The following is an 18,232-nucleotide window of genomic DNA, read 5'->3' on the forward strand; positions in this document are numbered from 1 at the left end:
AACCTAGGCTGTAACCTTTGTCCCTGGCACCTAATTTTCTATGTGCAGGAAGTTTCTTATATGGAGGAGCTTTAATCATGTAACCCCCTGCAGTATGATACAGTACAGCCTAGACCGGGGCAAGCGACCTAGTGTTTCCCAGATGTTTTGAGCTATAAGTCCCATAATCCCTGACCCCTGGCCTTGTTGGCTGGGGATGATGGGAGCTGTAGCCTAAAACATCTTGAAAGCAGCAGGTTCCCTACCCTTGGCCTAGACACAGGCTTGTAAGTTCAGTTGCTGTTTATGCCGTTGAGGTGGCTGCTCAAAAAAATCTGATATTTGGTGCAATATGGCCTAGATGCTGCTCCACCACCAGAAACCCTAATCTTACCTACCCTGCCTAAACTAATTACAGACCAACAGTACTGCTATGTCTTTTCTCAAGGAGCCCATGACAGTTAAATTGATTGGTGTAACTTTATAGTGTCAATGTGTCCTAATACTAATTTAGAGAATGCATCAACTGTATGACTTAATTGTTGGCACTTCTCACCCACCAATAAGCGTAGGTTTGCTTCCGTGTTAATCCACAGCTATAATAGGCCCGTTTGCAGATGACCAAAACAAAATATCCCAAACCAGGACCCCCATGTCAAGCCCAGACAATACAGCAGATGAATTGCCTGTTTCACTCAAACTTTTTTACACAGTTCTTAAGAGAATGACCATAAGTAGGCTGCATTGTAAGAAAAATCTTAAGCAGATAGTGGAATTGGTACCATAAGTCAAAATGCCTGTCTTCCCCAGAGGAATCTGAACAGCTGGCCCTCGAGTTGCTTGTGCCAAATGAGTTTAGACATGTATCTCCAAGGGCAGCTTGTTCAAATCCTTCTGGGATGAACTGCACTCCCTTCATTTCTGATGTAGCCATCCAGCTTTCTATTAGAGGCAGTGATGAATATGCGGTGGTCATAGTTGACAGCCAAAAAAGGCTATGCACAACTATGTTGCAAGTGAGCTGCCTTACATCACGTGTTATACAACAGTAACGTCTTTTATACACTGGAAATGATGTTGAGCCAGTAAGGGTGCAATCCTATGCATGTTTAGACAGAAAACCATCCTACAACTCCCAGCATTCCCCAGCCAGTTTCTGTCAAAGGTTGATAGTGTCTAGGACACGGTTCTAGGTCTTCAGTCTCCAATTAGTTTCACTGGTGGGCCAGAGCCCTATCACAGCTGTGGACTGCCAAGCAAGACATGTCGCAACCACTCCTCCCTCCATATATTTCTTGCTCTGGACTGGGAGAGGGGGCGGCTGCTATTCCTAACAGGCTGATTTGGCCCTAGGGCATCTATAAGCTGAGAGAGCAGACAAATCTTGTACCAAGTATATGCGTGTGTGATATGCATATTTTTATTCTGTATGCCAGCCACTTGAAGCAAGACATTTTCAGTGCCAATACTTGCTTTGTTGCACACACATTCCAGTTCTCAAATCGAAAGCCTGACTGCTTTAGGTCATTTGTTTTTTAATTTGTTTTCCAGCAGCAAGTTAATATGATACAAAAATACGTAATACTGCTTTACAGAGTACAAAAGAAAGCAAAGCAAGAAGCTCTTCCACTCGGTGCAAGACCTGTCGCTATGTACAATATTGCTTCTTAGCAACATCCACTCAGGCAAGCAAGTGTTGGGAATGTTTTTCATGAACGGATTGATACATCAAAGCCATTCTGAAGCAAAACAGTTGGAAGCTAGGAATCTTCATTCTGCTTCAAAAGTCTTGCCAACGTTATTGAAACAATGAAGCCTGAAGAGGAGCAAACGAAATGACGAGTATGGAGTAATGTCATCTGTGTCCTCAAGAACTGATTCCTTGTAGGCGAAGTAATGTTTGTCCACACAGTACCCTGAGTTCCAAAAGGCTAATTTGCACCAGTCATTCTGTACAATAATTGTCTTCACCTAGCTGTTCTATATGTAAACATGAACCTGGTATCCATGTAAAGCAATGTAATAACAGAGTAACCAGTTAAATCACTGGAGCTAACAGCTGTGGAGAAAAAATGCAATTCATTTTCTTGCTTTCCTCACTCTCCTCCTCACCCCCTGCTTTAGATTTGGTATCAAAGATAACCTAAATGCTGTTTCTTGAATGTAAAAGAACCTAGGCTGAGCCTGTTTACATACAGTATCAATAAGAGTTTTCATTATTTCAAATGGTTTCCTTATGTAATGCAGAATATGGTTGAGCTGTATTTTGTTTAGTGTTCATTGGTGGCTTTTGCTCCTCAATAATCTTAGTATTATGGTTTGTTCTAGACTTTGCTGAGAGAATTCTTGTTTGACAAGGTTATAGCTATTTTTTTTAGTTTAGCATCAGAACTAAATCCTTTTACATTGCAATCCTATGGATGTCTAAGAAGAAGTTCTGTTGAGTTCAACAGGACATACTCCCAAGTAACTGCATACAGGATTGCAGCCTCAAAACTAGTTTTCATGTATGCAAATTATAAGGGCCCCAATCATTACTGTTGGTGGTGCATAAATGAATCAATGTAGTTCTCCACTACCAGAGTGGTGGTCCTTGGTACTGGCGCCAATGCTGAGAAGGGATAAGAATAAATTCTACCCCAGGAACTACTTCCGTAGTAGTTCAAACTGCAATTAATTCAGAGTTGACTTTCTTCTATGAAAACAACAATTTGCATTAGGAGTGGTACCCAGAAATCTGAATCTTAAAAGCTCTTATACAAAAACAGCAGAAAGATGCCTGCCCTAGTTCTTAGTTTTGCATTCTAGCTCTTAATATAGAGGATTTATAAATGTCCTTGAGTTTTCAAAATTAACACATTTTAACCAATTTTAAATAGAATAGGCATTTATAGCATTATAAAGCTTGTACATTTTGCATTGTATGCATTGACCTGTTTGATAGATTTGCTGCTCTTTTAATTTGAACCTTCAGTTCTGTCAAATGTTTTAGGCACAAATCATGCTCTCCAAAGTGAAGTCTAAAGGGGTGTGGTGGCCTTGGAAGTGTTTTTCCCCCTCTGCATGTGTGTGTTCTCTTGACAATCAAATATATGGATAGGGATCTCATTTTGATATTAAATTGGTGCTCAGGTTTAAAGATGGAAGAGGGAAGAAATGGTAACAGCATTGCAAAGCAGTGCTCTCCAATTAGTTACCTTAAGAAGAGAAAATCTAAGAACCTAGGAGAGATTCTAATATTAGTGCTCAGTTTTTAGTACCGAAATGAGCCATTATGTAAGTTAAAGTTGCCAATTAACTGATACTGAAAACTGAGCTTGATAATATTCACTATTTTGTTCTCACGTTCAGGCAATATTTTAAAACCCTTTAGGGCACAATTTTATGGCTGCTGGACATAGGATTGGTTCCTGAAAACCGAACAATCTTGGAGCCCGTGCTCTGAGGTCAGTTCTTGGAAAAAACCCTCCTCTCCCCCTCCCCCTCATAGGCAGTGCAGATCATTCCCAGGCTCTGCACTCGGAAGACCAGCGTGGAGTGGGGCAAAAGGGGGCATTCCTGGGGGCGAGGAGCACGGACATGTGGTACAATGCTTCCTATGTGTTGTCTGGCCTCCCCCCACCCGAAGTCCCACGGCTAAACAGCTGAAATGGGCCGTCTAGCCACAAATGCAGGGCAGCCAGAACGTGGAGAAGATCCCATTCCCGCTCCACCTGCCCTACATTGGATAGGTGGTTGCCTATCCCCAAAGGATTGCTCCCTCTGGGACTTAAACCCTTCCTTGTGTAAAAACTCTAGTATTTACAAGGGTGTGAGACAATTGTTCACACAACACACTAACCCACGCTCAGTGGTTGAGTGTGGGTTATTTTGAACTGTGGGTTGTTCACTGAACCATGGGCTAGCATGTTGTTTGAATGCAGCCAGGGTGGCTTGTTAACCATGCAGTGTGGCTTATTTTCTTGAACAAGCCACCTTGAGTACCCATGGTTTGTTTTTTTTTTGGGGGGGTGTTTTTTGTTGTTCAGGGTGGTTAACAAGCCACATTGCATAGTTAATCAGCCTCCCTAGGCTAACAACCCACACTGCAGTCAGACAACACAGTAACCCACCCTGCCGAAAAAGCGCTGTGTTCACACAACACGCTAACCCACGGTTCAACAAACAACCCACATTCAATCACTGAGTGTGGGTGAATGTGTTGGGTGAACAGCCCCACTGAGTGACCATTACCTATCATTCTATTCTCTGTCCCTTTTTTCTTTTCTTTTTTGGTATAGGTACATCACATCTCATAATTGTGCTGTAAAACTAAATGGATAACGCTAGCATTACACAATCTGCTTAGTTATCATTGATAATCATTTAAAGATTGGTTCGGACAATATTTATTTATACAAGCACTCCCAGCTATCCTTGAGGATGCATTTGTGTGAGTAAGCATCAACAGATTAGGTAACAGATCATGTTGATGGGCTGGCTGCAATCTCCCATGCTCTTGGGGACTGGGAAATATGCCTTCAGAAGATTACAGCAGTTCTTGGGTCTAGTAGCTACGATCTCTAGCACATTCAATGAGTTTACTTGCAGGCAAATGCACATCTGAGGAAACTGCAGAAAAATTATATGAGAAATAAAACGAATTGGCCTTGCCCCAGCAAATATGAAATGTGTGTTTGAGGGAATACTTCACACAAGGGGTACTAATTAGCCCAAGTCTGAAGGTGCCGCTGTTGCTAGTTTTGTGCCATTTACAATCTGCTAAACTTATCCCTAGAGTAGTAGTGATTCCTATAGGAATTAACAGTCCCCATGTGAATTGTAGTGCAACTGTTACTTACAAAACATAGGGGAATAGCCATCTGGAAAGGCTGTAAGGATTTAAATGGTGACAGCTAGTGGCAATAATTTCACAACACAGTGTGTTGACCGTGGTTAGTCCATAGCTCTCGTCGGCAGAAACCTATTAAACACCTGATGGATTTTGTGTGTGAGTGAGAGATCAGATATCCCAGTGGTCATATCAAATAGGATATTTTCATGCAGATATGAACCATATGTCATGTATATGAGGTTTGCAGCAGTTCAGGTTTTAGCTCCATAACATATAAACTATAATGTTTGATCAAATCTATTCACTTAATAAAAATACTGTATGGATGTCCATAACTGTGGTCTTGTATGGAGTTTAATGGGCCAATGAAGTTATAGCAGCAACCTGTATTTTGTTAGATGGGGAAAGCCCATCCTGCTGTACAGTTGATAATTTGTAATCCCCCCTCCCCCAAGTCTTAGCTTTGCCTGCATGCATGTTGCATATGTGAGTTCTACTATTGTTTCCCCTTTTCATTTCACATATGTGCTGTACAATAAGTCCTATTAGAAATCAGTCAACATTAAAATAAAATCATCTCTAATAGAGACTGGCAGTATTCTATGAAGCTTTTTTGTAGGAACATTTTCAACTTCTGTTAATACAAATTTCATTAAAAATACTGTTCAGCTAATATTACACACTGATCAAGATTATTAAAATTCCTATGAAAGGTATTGGGTTGTGTTGGAGAGGATGCAATCAGATAGGTGACCTTTTCCCTGTGTGGTAGAAGCATCGAAAAATAACTAGTTCTAGAAACTTAGAAAAAGGAACAGTAAAAACTGCACTGGTGCTACCAGTGAACTCTTTCATTACACTGTTAATCCTTTTAAAGACATGGTGTTGTAAAGCTTTGGAGAGAGCTTACTGGAACACTTCTGGCAGCATCTAGGTCATCAATGGAAACATTTGGGAGGCTTGGCCCTTGATCAGTTTAAGTTAGTGGTCTGAGTAGTAATGCTTTGATGTTTAATAGATAAATTAAACCAGTCCTAGCCACCTTGAATGCCTCAAAGCTAAGCTGTGGTATAAATGTTTTAAAATAAAAAATAACTTTTTCAGTGCAAGCAAATGCATGTCTCCTCAGGCATAAGCCCTGCTGGGTTCGATCGGGTTTAGTCTCAGGTGTGGGATTTACCCACACTTTCCCCAATGTGGGTAAATCCCAGCACCCCACCCCCACTCTTCTGCTGTTATCTCTGATTTGAGATCAGAGATAACAGTGTTGGTTCCACTGCTGGGGTTTCCACCCCCTGGAGGAACCCCAAGAACCTGTGCAGGCTGGATTGGGGTGTCCCAAGGGACCAAAGGTTCTGCGCTCCTGGTGTATAGGATTGCACTATAAGCCACCTGAAAGCAAAGAGTCCTGGCTGATTAGGATAGCAGATTAGTGGGTTTTTTTTAACATTTTTATCACAAGTACTTAGAAACACAGTAGACAGCAAGCAGTATCTTAATAGGCATTTCCCTGTTTTCTTGCGTAGGAGGAAATACCTCTAAAAGAAAGCCTTGAATCATCTAAAAACAGAGCATGCCTCTTCCTTCAAAACTATTGTTTTTATCCATGTACAAGTTTATACAAAGTCAATAAATAAGTTTGAATCCATCTACAATCTCATACAATTAATTGACTACAATTTCTTTTATCAGGTGATGCTCCTAGTTTTCTATAAGTCAAAGTTGTAAACTGCCAAGTCCAGGTGTATAGCAGGGGGTAATGGAACAGATTATTTTCTCCAATAATGTTACAGAGGGGGTTTGATAATATTTGCTTTCCCACAAGCAAGAAATCGTACCGATTGTCTGGAATGTTGTCACACACGGGGAGGCTTCACACCTACATCTCTACTTAGTATCAGTACCATTCCACTGCTACTACTCCCTCACTCCTCAGTACCATACAGTTTTGTTAGAAGTCCCACTCCTCACAGAATCAGTGGAATTTATTTACAGGGTAATATGGTCATGGTTGAAGCGCAGAAGAATTATTCCTAGGTTACACATGTTACATTTTCTGCCTGACATCTGGACAGCTGGAAACAAGTATAATGCAGCCTCACCCAGAGGGCTCATAGTTTGCATGAACTCCACCTTTCTAGAAAATATTGGTGTCAGACAGCAGTGCTGAGAGCCCAATTTAAAATGTCCTTTGCTATTCTGAATCTTACTGAAAAATACTGTAAGGTATATGTGATCTCTAATAAATTCCAGTGTTTCCCTTCAGTTTATACACATTCTAATGAACACTGGTAAGTATTCAAGACAGTCCTGCAGAACAAGAAAACACATCACAATGGGCAGGTCTACATGATTGCAGTGAGGGCTGGATTTCCCTAATTACCCTCCCTGGTGCAGCTTCCCATCTCGCCCGAATCTGGGTGGCATGACTTGTTGGGGGTGGGAGCAGCAACCTTCAAATAACCCCAAAACAATTGAAGGTTATTTGATGGTGACTGCCCCTTCAAACAAGCTATGCCACCCTGGTTGAAGCTGTGTCATCGAGTGTAATTAGGCAAATCTGGCTGGCAGGTGCGGCTGGGTTAACAAGCCACTGTGTATTATGCTCAAGCAATAGAAGTAGCAGTTTTTGCCATTTTGTCCCTCTGATTTTGTGACCACTTCCAAGTCTGAATAGAGATATAAGGTAATTAGAACACCATACTATGGAAACTAGGGACTGCAAAATGCCTACATATACTGTGTAAAACCATGTGCTGTAGCACATAAAATTCTCAAATATCCCAACTCACAGGGGTTCTATTCTGGCACTTTTGGTGATTAAGCCTGCAGAGATTCTTCATATGGATTAAAATGTGAGAGGAAAAGTCCCTTCAAATCCACACTCTTACAATTGTAATGACATCATCATAGAGACATCATACCATCTGAATTTAATAGAATCTTACCACCCAGAAGAATCATTTTGAAATAATGAAAGTCTATTTACTTGGCTACAGGCAGAGGAAATAATGGTTTTCTGAAACAGTGCTACTGCAGCTGTGAAATAAGTCATGGAGCCAGATCTATACCGTACTGTGTTTATATAAAAATCTACACTGACTGCCAAACTGACTTTGGATGCTACAGTTTCTGTTTCTCAGCTATGCCCTTGAGTGAGATGTACAATTTCCTCACTTTCGTTTCTTAGCTAATAATATATTCAACTTTTATTAACCATTTTTATATTAGATATGACCACCTATCTTATGTAAACAGCATAATGCATTTTATGTGATACATTAAATGTATATAATTTCATCTGTCATATCGTGCATGCAAAGGCACTGATAAAAGCTTATTTGTCAAACTGCTATTTCCTTGGCATCAGAAACTTCTGAAACAGTCTTAACCTTTGTTGTTAAACCGATCCTACGAAAACTATCCTGAAAGCCTTGATGACTTTGTTTCATTTAAAATGTATCTCTGAAAGGCCCACTTGGCTTAACAGAGTGTAGTCAGAATCACAGCAATTAGTGTGAAAATGAGTGCTACATGATAGTACACATCTCCTTGTATGTACATCAGGGTAATGATGAGGAATGCAGCAATTCAAGGATGGTAAATCAAATTAAGAAAAAAGTAGTGTAATTAAAACAGAGCCTCTTACAGGCGCAAACTTGGGTTAAGCTTTTTAAGTCAAGCATTCTCAAGAAATATTAACATCAAACATTTCTAATAAGGTTGATTAACCAAATAGTAAGCTATCATACATTTACAGTTTCACAAAACGTTGCTCTGAGCATGATAAATACATGCTCTTGACTTACACATACACAAATTAAATGTGGAGTTTTGTTCTGTTTCTCCAATAATAATTAAGGGAAATTATATCCTAGTGATAAGTAGGTGATCCTAAGGGTGTTGCAGAAGTGATTATGTTAGTAACAACAAAGCCCTTCCCAATCTTGCCCACGTTTATGGTTAGCTTACAATTAAAACTGTATTGCTGTCTCAGCTGAAGGTAGGAATCAAAATATGTCCCAGTCGTTATATACCCAATCAACGAGCAAGCTATCCAACCAACTGATCAAAGATGACAGTATATTCCCAGGGACAAATATAGCTTGCAGTTGGAAACTGGAGGCAAGACTTAAAGATTCAAGAATTGCTGCAAGAGCATGTTCAAGTTGTATTTAAAGAGCTTACACTCATCTGAGCTATCAGTGCCAATGTAAAAACTGTCCTTATAATCTGCAAAGGACTAAGTGTTGCCCTGTATGTCTTGACTTCCTGTTTTCCCAACCTGTAATTTTCAAGACTTCCCTTTTATATTTTAGCAATATTTTGTGTTAACCAGAATATTCTTTATACACGTAGGAGATGACAACAGGTCGTATATTTCAAGCGATGATAGGGAGACAGCTAAAGTAGATCTTGAAATATCTTCTGGGCATATCCACGCAGCAGTGGACTGGAACACCTGGTTGATGGGTGCTGATGTTGTGGAGGAATCCCTCCTCCTCTCCTCAACAATTCTGAACTACAAGAAAGCATTAAAGCACACCAGTTTGAAAAACAAAGGCAGGGTAGCTCATTTAATGTCTTTCATGTCTCCACACCCTAATGACATGCATAACATGACCTATAGAAAGTTACAAAAGAATGAATTCAGAGAGAAACCAGCAAAACTTTTTTTTAAAAAAAAACTTACTTTGAAGACCCAGGATTTCTCTCTTTTACTTGCATGACTAGGTTTCATTTTCCATAGTTAGTGCAGGATTGCTCATACCTATAGGAAATAAAATAATGCTTTAAAAAGTGATTCTTAACTTTCTGGTTTTACTAAAGAGGCTCATCAACAGAATTCTATGTCTCTTCAATACACAGTTGTTAGCATTACCCTTGATTTACACAATGGGCTGGTTCATATGATCACAGTAGCTTCTTTAAGCCATGGGACATGCCATTTTACTTAATCACCTGCCCAGGCACGGCTTGTTGTGTCATCCGAAACCAGGCGGCATGGCTTGTTGGAGGGGGAAACAACCCTCAGCTAACCCATCAATAGCCCAACAATTATTTGAGGGTTGTTTTTCCCTTCAACAAGCCATGCCACCCAGATTTGGATGACATGACAAGCTGCACCTGGGCAGGTGATTATACAAATTGCGCTCAGCATGTGCTACAGTTAAACAAGCCATCGTGGCTTATTTAAGCACTAGGGATTTGGCAAACTGAGTCATATATGTGATGCAAAGAGCAATGGATACTGCCTGAAATGGAACAGAGATTGCGGTAAGGATTTGACATGATATCTGGCAATATGTTTGGTCAAGTGCTTTGTAAATTTCACCCTACATTAACTTAACTGAAAACCAGTTACAATGTCTTTGCACACGGGCATTTAATGCCACGGAGGCAAGAATTTATCCCTATGCCACTTTAATTTGTTGGTAATGTAATAACGATAAAGCAGATCTGATGCATATATAGCGGTTCTGTCCACACAGAGCTAGTTCACACACAACAATAACTATGGTTTAGTGTTACGAAGACAACCCACAGCAAACCTTGTATGTATGTTTAAGGGAATAGTACTGGTGATCATTTTTTATTTATTGATCATGTATGCTTCAAAAGTAGTAAACAAGGGTAGATAAAACACTATGCTGGTTTACTGCTATAGTATTGTTGATAATGAATCAAGCACTAATGCAGATTATTTCTCAGACTCAGGTCTTCTGGTGTCCAACCTGATCAGATATGGATCTATAACTTGCTCATGTCTTTGCTGCAGCTTTTCTATAAACTTGCTGCACTGCCTCCTGCTTGCACTTTGTGCAACTTACCAAGATATGTGCGTGCGTGTGTGTGTGTGGGGGGAGAGTGTAGAAATTCTACAGCAACAACAGAAGCCCTGGATGCTGGGAACCACGGGATCTACACTTTCATTGGTTCTCAGAGTCATTGGACAATGCACCAAGCAAGCATGCATTGCAACATTCAGACCCTCAATCCTGCCATGCTGTTTTAGAAAGATTTCCCTCCTGAAAGTGTAATGAGACAATGGTGGGAAGTGCTCACAGGAAGACTGTAGCAGGAACTGAGGCCCCTAGGCCCTGGTACACTGTTGTGACTTCATCACTGTGAAGCAGAACCAATTTCCTTTGACCCAATTACTTTTGTTAATATCCAATAAACAACTTGGAAATGAATTTGTTTGCTTTCGATTACTTCCAGATCAGACTTAGGCAGGTCCACGCATCAGTAATCAGAGGCATTATATATTGTGGATGTTTGTGGACAGTTGTAAAGCTATCTTTGTACCTTTGAAAGGATGGGGAACATCCAGCACCCAGGTTTAATCCAGCTGGCACAACCTCCATGGATTTCTTCAGGGGCAGGGCTCCAACATCAATCCCCTGGAGGAATCCCCACTGTTATCTCCGATCTCTAATCTGAGATAATAGTGAGTGATGTGGGTGGTGAGGGACTTGGGTGGTGCTGGGAGAAGCTGCTCTTCCCAACACTGGCTTAGTTTGTTCACATACTGTCCCTGTGGGGATGAATTGCAGCATGCAAAGTCCCCAGGATTCACCCACATGGGGCTACCCCTACTGATGAGGATGTATCGCAGGTGAAGCATCCTTGACTGAGCCAATGGCTGGAGCACTCCTCTGGCTGCTAATCCAGTTGGGGCAGTTTTGCTCTGTGCCATTGCAGCCGGGAACCAAATGATTTCAGGGGCTGTAGTCTCACCTCCTGATGTCATTCAGGCCATAGAGGGTTCAATGGGGGTCATCTGGCCTCTACCCCAATTTAGTTCCCCACCCCTGCTTTACTCGCTGAGATAGAGAGATTTTTAAAGCCAATATAATATGTCAACCATCCCTCTAAACCACAGGTAGAGGGATGTTAATCCTCCCTAATTCATCATGCCCGTTATGAACCAGCCATGCTTGGCAAAACAGGGCTCTGGACCCAAGCTTTAAAAAGCAGGTGTAGGTTTTCTAGGATTGGATTGTAGCATGCTGGGGCTAACCAAGCAACCTTGTGGGCAGTAAAAACCCCAATGCATCTACAAATGCACTGGATAGCCCCTATGCAAAAATATTCCCTGTGCAGGAATTAGCACAAGAGGTATTACAACTCCAACAATGGCTTGCCCAGGGTTCTATGTTCTTATCACAAGGAAGTATGTCACTAAAATGCTGTCCCATATTCCCAGTAACTCTTGTGTTTGGACATACATACACTTCAAAGTGCCCCGGTGTCCTAAGGTGCATGAATGTGTAAGGGAGGTACCAACTCATCATTTAATACAGGAAACCCTTTTTTACAAGGACAAGTTGAGCTGTACTACCCCCAGGCATGTTTAGTTAAAAGATTGCATTACCCTTTTTGGTGCCAGCCTTCCCCTCCTTTTGATTCACTACTTGTCTGCCCAGGAATTTGCAGTTTTCAAATTAGAGTTCCTTTAGCTATAAAGTATGTGAACATTCCTCGTGCAGTATTCAATTTGACAGGTACAGAAATTTCCTTTTTACACCTGACTGAAATTAGGTTTGATGCCTTAGCCAGTCCTCCTTAAAGAAAAATCTCAGTATAGAAAAATCATAATAATCTCTTACCCAGTTTGTTCTTTTCAATACTTGCACTGGTTTCTATCCAAGACTGAGAGTCACTAAGAAGGTGGCTTTGGGAGTCTCGTAATGGCTTAGCAGGAAAATGATGATTATTCTCACTATTAGAAAATAAGAAGTGTTGAAAGAAAAACAAAGATATAATTGCACTAATACAAGACCACTAGGATGTTTATGAATGAATAAATGAAATGAATAAATAACATTTAGACATAGGGTAAGGAATTTCATTATGGATATGTCACTCTTTACCCTGTCAGTATTACAGCTCAGTAATACTTTACTTACCATACTGGGTGTTTTGCATTTGTAGATTTGTCAATTTATACTCACATGGATATTTAACCAGGCCTTTATAGTGTGCTAGTGCATTGCATATAAGGAATGGATTTGTGTTTACTCTTGCTGAAGCAAGAAGAGATAAACTCCCAGGCTTGTGTTATTAGTGTTAATCTCTTGTAAACATTTAAGCACCTTGTAAAACTTTTTATAAGGCCATTTTTCAGTTAATCTAATATAAACTCCTGACAACAAGTCAAGCCATAACATGAATCAAGCCATAATTATACCACCCTACCAACATAACGTGGAGACTCTCCTGTTTTATATTATATTTATTGAGGGCTAATGAAAATAATATAATAGTGAGAAAAAAAACTGTTGTTCAGTCGTGTCCGACTCTTCATGACCCCATGGACTATAGCACGCCAGGCCTTCCTGTCCTCTGCTCTCTCTCCCGGAGTGTGCTCAAGTTCATGAGAAAAAAGATATGTAACTGCAAATAAATGGAAGGTAGAGAATTTTCTTATGTGGCTTCTGCAAAAGTTAAGTCCTGTCTTACTAACCTTTTAGAGTTTTTTCAGAATGTCAACAAGATGGTGGATGGAGTGATCTAGTAGACATTGTTTACTTGGTACTTTCAAAAGGCTGGTGACAAAGTCCCTTACCACAGACTCCTGCACAAACTTAACAGTCATGGGACTCCGACTTTTCCGAACCATCAACTAGTTTAAATATTGCTGTTATTATAATGATGCGTTGTTTTATATTTTTCTGTAAACTGCTTCAGGATTTTTAAAATGGGAACCAGTGTATAAAGATTCTAAAAATAAATAAATTAGATGAGAGGTCATCTTATGGATCAATAAATGATTAAACAACAGAAAGAAGAGAGTGAGAATAAATGAACAGTTCTCACAATGGAGGGATGTAAACAGTGGGGTCTCCCATGGGTCTGTATTGAGATTGGTGCTTTTTAACTTGTTCATAAATGATCTGGAGTTAGGGGTGAGCAGTGAGGTGGCCAGGGTTGCTGATGACACTAAATTATTTAGGATGTTTAGAACAAAAAGAGACAGTGAAGAGCTCCAAAAGGGTCTCTCCAAATGGGAGAATGGGCATTAAAATGGCAAATGTGGTTCAATGTAAGCATGTGCAAAGTGAGGCATATTGGGGCACACTGGGGCAAAAAGTCCTAACTTCACATATATGCTGGTGGAGTCCCAGCTGGTGGTGACTGACCAAGAAAGAGATCTTGGGGTTGTCATGGATAATTCAATGAAAATGTTGACCCAGTGTGCGGTTGCTGTGAAAAAAGCAAAATCCATAGATCATTAGGAAAGGAATAAAAAATAAAACTTCCAATGTCATAATGCCCTTATATCAATCTATGGTGCGACTACACTTGGAATATTATGTAAAATTCTGATCATTGCACCCCAAAAGTGATACTGTATAGCTGGAAAAGGTGCAGAAGAGGGCAAACAAAATGACCAAGTGGCTAGAACAACTCCCCTATGAGGAAAGGTTTGGAGCTTTTTAACTTAGAAAAAACGCAGGTAAGTAGGGACATGACAGAGGTGTATGAAATTGTGCATGGTGTGGAAGAAGTGGGTAGAAACGTTTTTCTCCCTCTCTCATAATACTAGAACCTGGGTTCAACCGATGAAGCTGAGTGGTTGGAGATTCAGGACAGATAAAAGGAAGTTCTATGCACACAATGCATAGTTAAACTATGGAATTTGCAATCACAAGATGTAGTAATGGCTACCAACTTGGATAGCTTCAAGAGGGGATTAGACAAATTCATGAAGAATATGGCTCCCAATGACTACTAGTCATGATACCTGCAGTATCAGTGGCACTGTGCAATGCAGTTGTTGGGAATACAGGAGGATGCCATCATGTCCTGCTTGTGGGTTTCCAACAGGCATTTGGGTGACCACAGAATGTTGGACTAGACAGGTGTTTGGTCTAATCCAGCAGAGCGCTTATGTTCCTCCGTGATTTTCTCTTAGCACGACATGATAGGCTCTGTGATCATTCTATGGAACCTGGCATTGGCTATATGTAGTATAATGTTAATTTTATAAAAAACTACCGCACCACAGCTCTTTAAGCTCACATTTCAAGGGTTCAGCTTTCACAGACTCAGTGACTCAATACAGAGCTATCACATGGCTTTCCTATAACACTGCAGCCCATGCTTTCAGTTATGGGACATTGTAGAGCCTGTCCTACAGCAGCAAAATTGGATAAACACCAAGAAAACCATCTTATATTTTAGCTACTGCATATACTGTGCAAAGTATTCTACAAACATTGCCATAAAAGTGAGCCCTAAATCAAAAAGCTCCCTGTTTATGATATTTTACTGCCTAACATAACATATGTTCTGGCTATGGCATTGGTCCAACGCCTGAGTAACAGATCAAACCAAAAATGAGGCACAGCTTTGCTCATTTTTGATTCTCCCAACTGTCTTGGAAAATGATTGATGAAAAGCAGTGCCTTAAGATGCTAGTTGGGGCTACTGATGCACGTGTAGGAATGAAGTGTCAGGGAGATGCAAATTGCAGATTTGCAGCTACTCATTAAGACAGAAGAGGAGAGAGTGGGATAAGAGCCAGTTCATATAATATTCATATGGTATGTCATTTTTGCCACAGTGTAGCATTCTTCATGTGCTGCATGAAGGTAAGTATGTGTAATTACATAAGCAATGTTGTCTTCCCTGTAAAAGCATGGATTTTGTGTTTTATAAAATCACTTTTATAAGTCATCCTGAAGAATGCGATCTATGGTCATCTCTAAATGTATAATCACATATCTATGGATTGTTGTTGTTGTTCAGTCGTGTCCGACTCTTCGTGACCCCATGGACCATAGCATGCCAGGCCTTCCTGTCCTCCGCTCTCTCCCGGAGTGTGCTCAAGTTCATATTCATTGCAGTGGTGATGTTATCTTGCCATCTCATCCTCTGCCATCCCCTTCTCCTTTTGCCTTCAATCTTTCCCAGCATCAGGGTCTTTTCCAGTGACTTTTCTCTTCGCATTAGGTGGCCAAAATATTTGAGCTTCAGCTTCAGTATCTGTCCTTCCAATAAGCAGTCAGGGTTGATTTCCTTTAGGATTGACTGATTTGACCTCCTTGCAGTCCAGGGGCCATTATTTATATGCCCTAAATCCTACTTATGATACCATTCTATGCCAATGCACATGTAAATGTATATACGACTACTACCAAAGCAATACGTAAGATACAATAAACAAGGTAAGCAGAAAATTTAACAAGAAATAAATGTAGGTTTACTTTTTGCTTGCAGCACTGTGTCCTGTGGGAGTACAAGCTTGTTCAATATCTTGGTTAACAAGGCAGGTAGGAAAGGAACATCCATCTCCTAGGCTGAAAGTAAAAATAATATTTTATGTAGGCAAACAACATTAAAAACTTCAAAATTTCAATGTAAGCATTAGTTTTTAAAATGATTTGGTTCATACTAGCACTGATAACAATTCTCTTTCAAATACCTGGTAAAAATTGGCAACAACCAATATTTTTTCTCATCTCCAAAGACTTGTCTTAGATTTTTGCTGAAGCCCAAGCTAAACCCATTCTTATCTGTTCCATGACGAAAAATAGGTGCCCGGAATGCCTCTGAAAAAGAAAGATGTTTACATTCTTATCACAGCCAAAGCAGCACCCACACCACACAGAATAGAGTGGATAATTAACAAAATAAAATTGTGATTCCTTACCTAACGTCGATTTATTTTTGCTGACTAACCAACAGTGATATCCAAAGAGAGAGGATAAGCTGACAGAAAACATGGCTGCAGCAAAGAATAAGAACATAATATGGAACTTGGCTTGAGTATCAGGAAGACCATTCTAGGAAGGAAGGAAGGAAGGAAGGAAGGAAGGAAGGAAGGAAGGAAAACAGTTGTCAGGATGATCTTTTAGATATATGAATATATTTAATTAAAAAAACCCACTAGGTCAACAATGATTTCTTAGTATATCATATCTTAAAAACTGTTTAAAATAACTGGTACATACAATCCTTTGTCAGAAATTTAAAAAAGAAATCGGAACATTTGATCTGTTGCAGATGTTCAGTTGCCAAGGAATTATTTGATATTAGTAGAATATTTGTAAAACTGGAATCTTTGATATTTCTGTTGACATATGAATACCACAGATAGGAGTGACTGATAACTCCTCATACGATAACAGCAGCAAGGAATGTTGTACCATATACTGGAAGATGAGAAAGACTCCCAAAATAAAGAATGGGTAAACAAGGTATGAATATGCCATCAAATCCAACTGATGCATTTTAATTGCTTTGATTTTTTGTTTTGATTATAATTTTGTATTTTATCTTTTATTTTATTGGGTTAGCCACCTTGAGCACAATTTGTGGTGAAAAGATGAGATATGTATTTAATACATAAATAAAATGTTATACTACTTACAATGTCAGAAGTAATGAAGATAAACAAATATGTAACCAATTTAACAAAAACTGACAATTGTCTGTCACCTCATACAGCCTTCCCTGATCAGGTACCCTCCAGATATTTAGGATTACAAGTCCCATCATCCAAGATCACAGGCCATGCTGGCTGAGGCTGGTGGGAGTTGCAGTACAAAAATTTGGAAGGCACCAGGTTGGAGAATATTGATCTAGAGGAATTAGCAAACAAAGTCCACCACAAACACTTAACCATCTGTTCAACTACAGAGCAGCTGATCAGTATCCCTGATAAAAATGTCTATTAAACATCACTTGGAACAGCATCTCTATTAATTTCAATGAGGGAGGTGAACCCATGTGCATTCCTTTTTGTGCACAATGTATAGGCTCTCTTAACTTAAATGAATAGAGAGTCCTTGTGCCCTAGCAGACAACACTGGGGCATTTGGCTCAGGTGACTGGACATTCAGCCATGAAGTTCACTGGGTAATGCTGGGACAGTCACACTCTCTCAGTCTAACCTATTTTATGGTACAGGATTATTGTGTGGATAAAATGGGGAAAACCCACCTGTGTACCTTGAAGGAATGGTGGAGTATATATATGATTCCACCATTCTCCCTCTGCAGGCTCCCTGTCCATTTGACTACTGGTCTGGAGTATTTGCACCTTGTGTTGGACCAGTGGGACAGATTGGGTATTCTGCTGATGCACTGCCCACCCCGCTGCTCGACAGACTTTCCACCTGAGCTGATGGAGGTGGTCTTGAGTACGTTGTTGAGATCCCCCAGACTGTTGGTTCTGGGAGATGTCAACATTCATGCTGAGGGCACCTTGTTTGGGGCAGCTCAGGATTTCATGGTCTCCATGACAACCATGGGACTGTCCCAACACGTCACTGGCCCAACACATGTAGTGGGCATACTCTAGACTTGGTTTCCTCAACCAGACATGGAGATGGTGATCTGAACTTTGCTCCTGTCCCTCCATCATAGTCAGATCATTGCTTTCTGAGGTTTAGACTTATGACAGCTT

The 18,232-nt window shown here is 40.3% G+C and overlaps 1 protein-coding gene across 3 annotated transcripts in view; it reads right to left on the reverse strand.

Moving 5' to 3' along the window:
* Positions 1–1,378: 1,378 nt before the first annotated feature.
* Positions 1,379–18,232, reverse strand: part of ZDHHC2 (zDHHC palmitoyltransferase 2) — a 56,720-nt gene continuing 39,866 nt past the window's right edge. The window contains exons 8-13 of one of the 3 annotated variants that reach the window (XM_084856679.1): positions 16,476–16,608; positions 16,248–16,374; positions 16,030–16,122; positions 12,427–12,539; positions 9,507–9,584; positions 1,379–1,795 (exon numbers count right to left, since the gene is read on the reverse strand). In XM_084856679.1, the coding sequence (XP_084712805.1) occupies positions 9,544–9,584; positions 12,427–12,539; positions 16,030–16,122; positions 16,248–16,374; positions 16,476–16,608 (507 nt within the window). In that variant the 3' untranslated portion in view covers positions 1,379–1,795; positions 9,507–9,543. Of the gene's footprint in view, positions 1,796–4,252; positions 9,336–9,506; positions 9,585–12,426; positions 12,540–16,029; positions 16,123–16,247; positions 16,375–16,475; positions 16,609–18,232 lie in introns of those variants that run through there. The other 2 variants (XM_084856677.1, XM_084856680.1) reach the window with 2 other exon arrangements.

The sequence above is a fragment of the Heloderma suspectum genome, chromosome 5 (assembly GCF_057233095.1).
Source record: "Heloderma suspectum isolate Gila_16-S chromosome 5, 16-S_ref, whole genome shotgun sequence".
NCBI lineage: Eukaryota > Metazoa > Chordata > Lepidosauria > Squamata > Helodermatidae > Heloderma > Heloderma suspectum.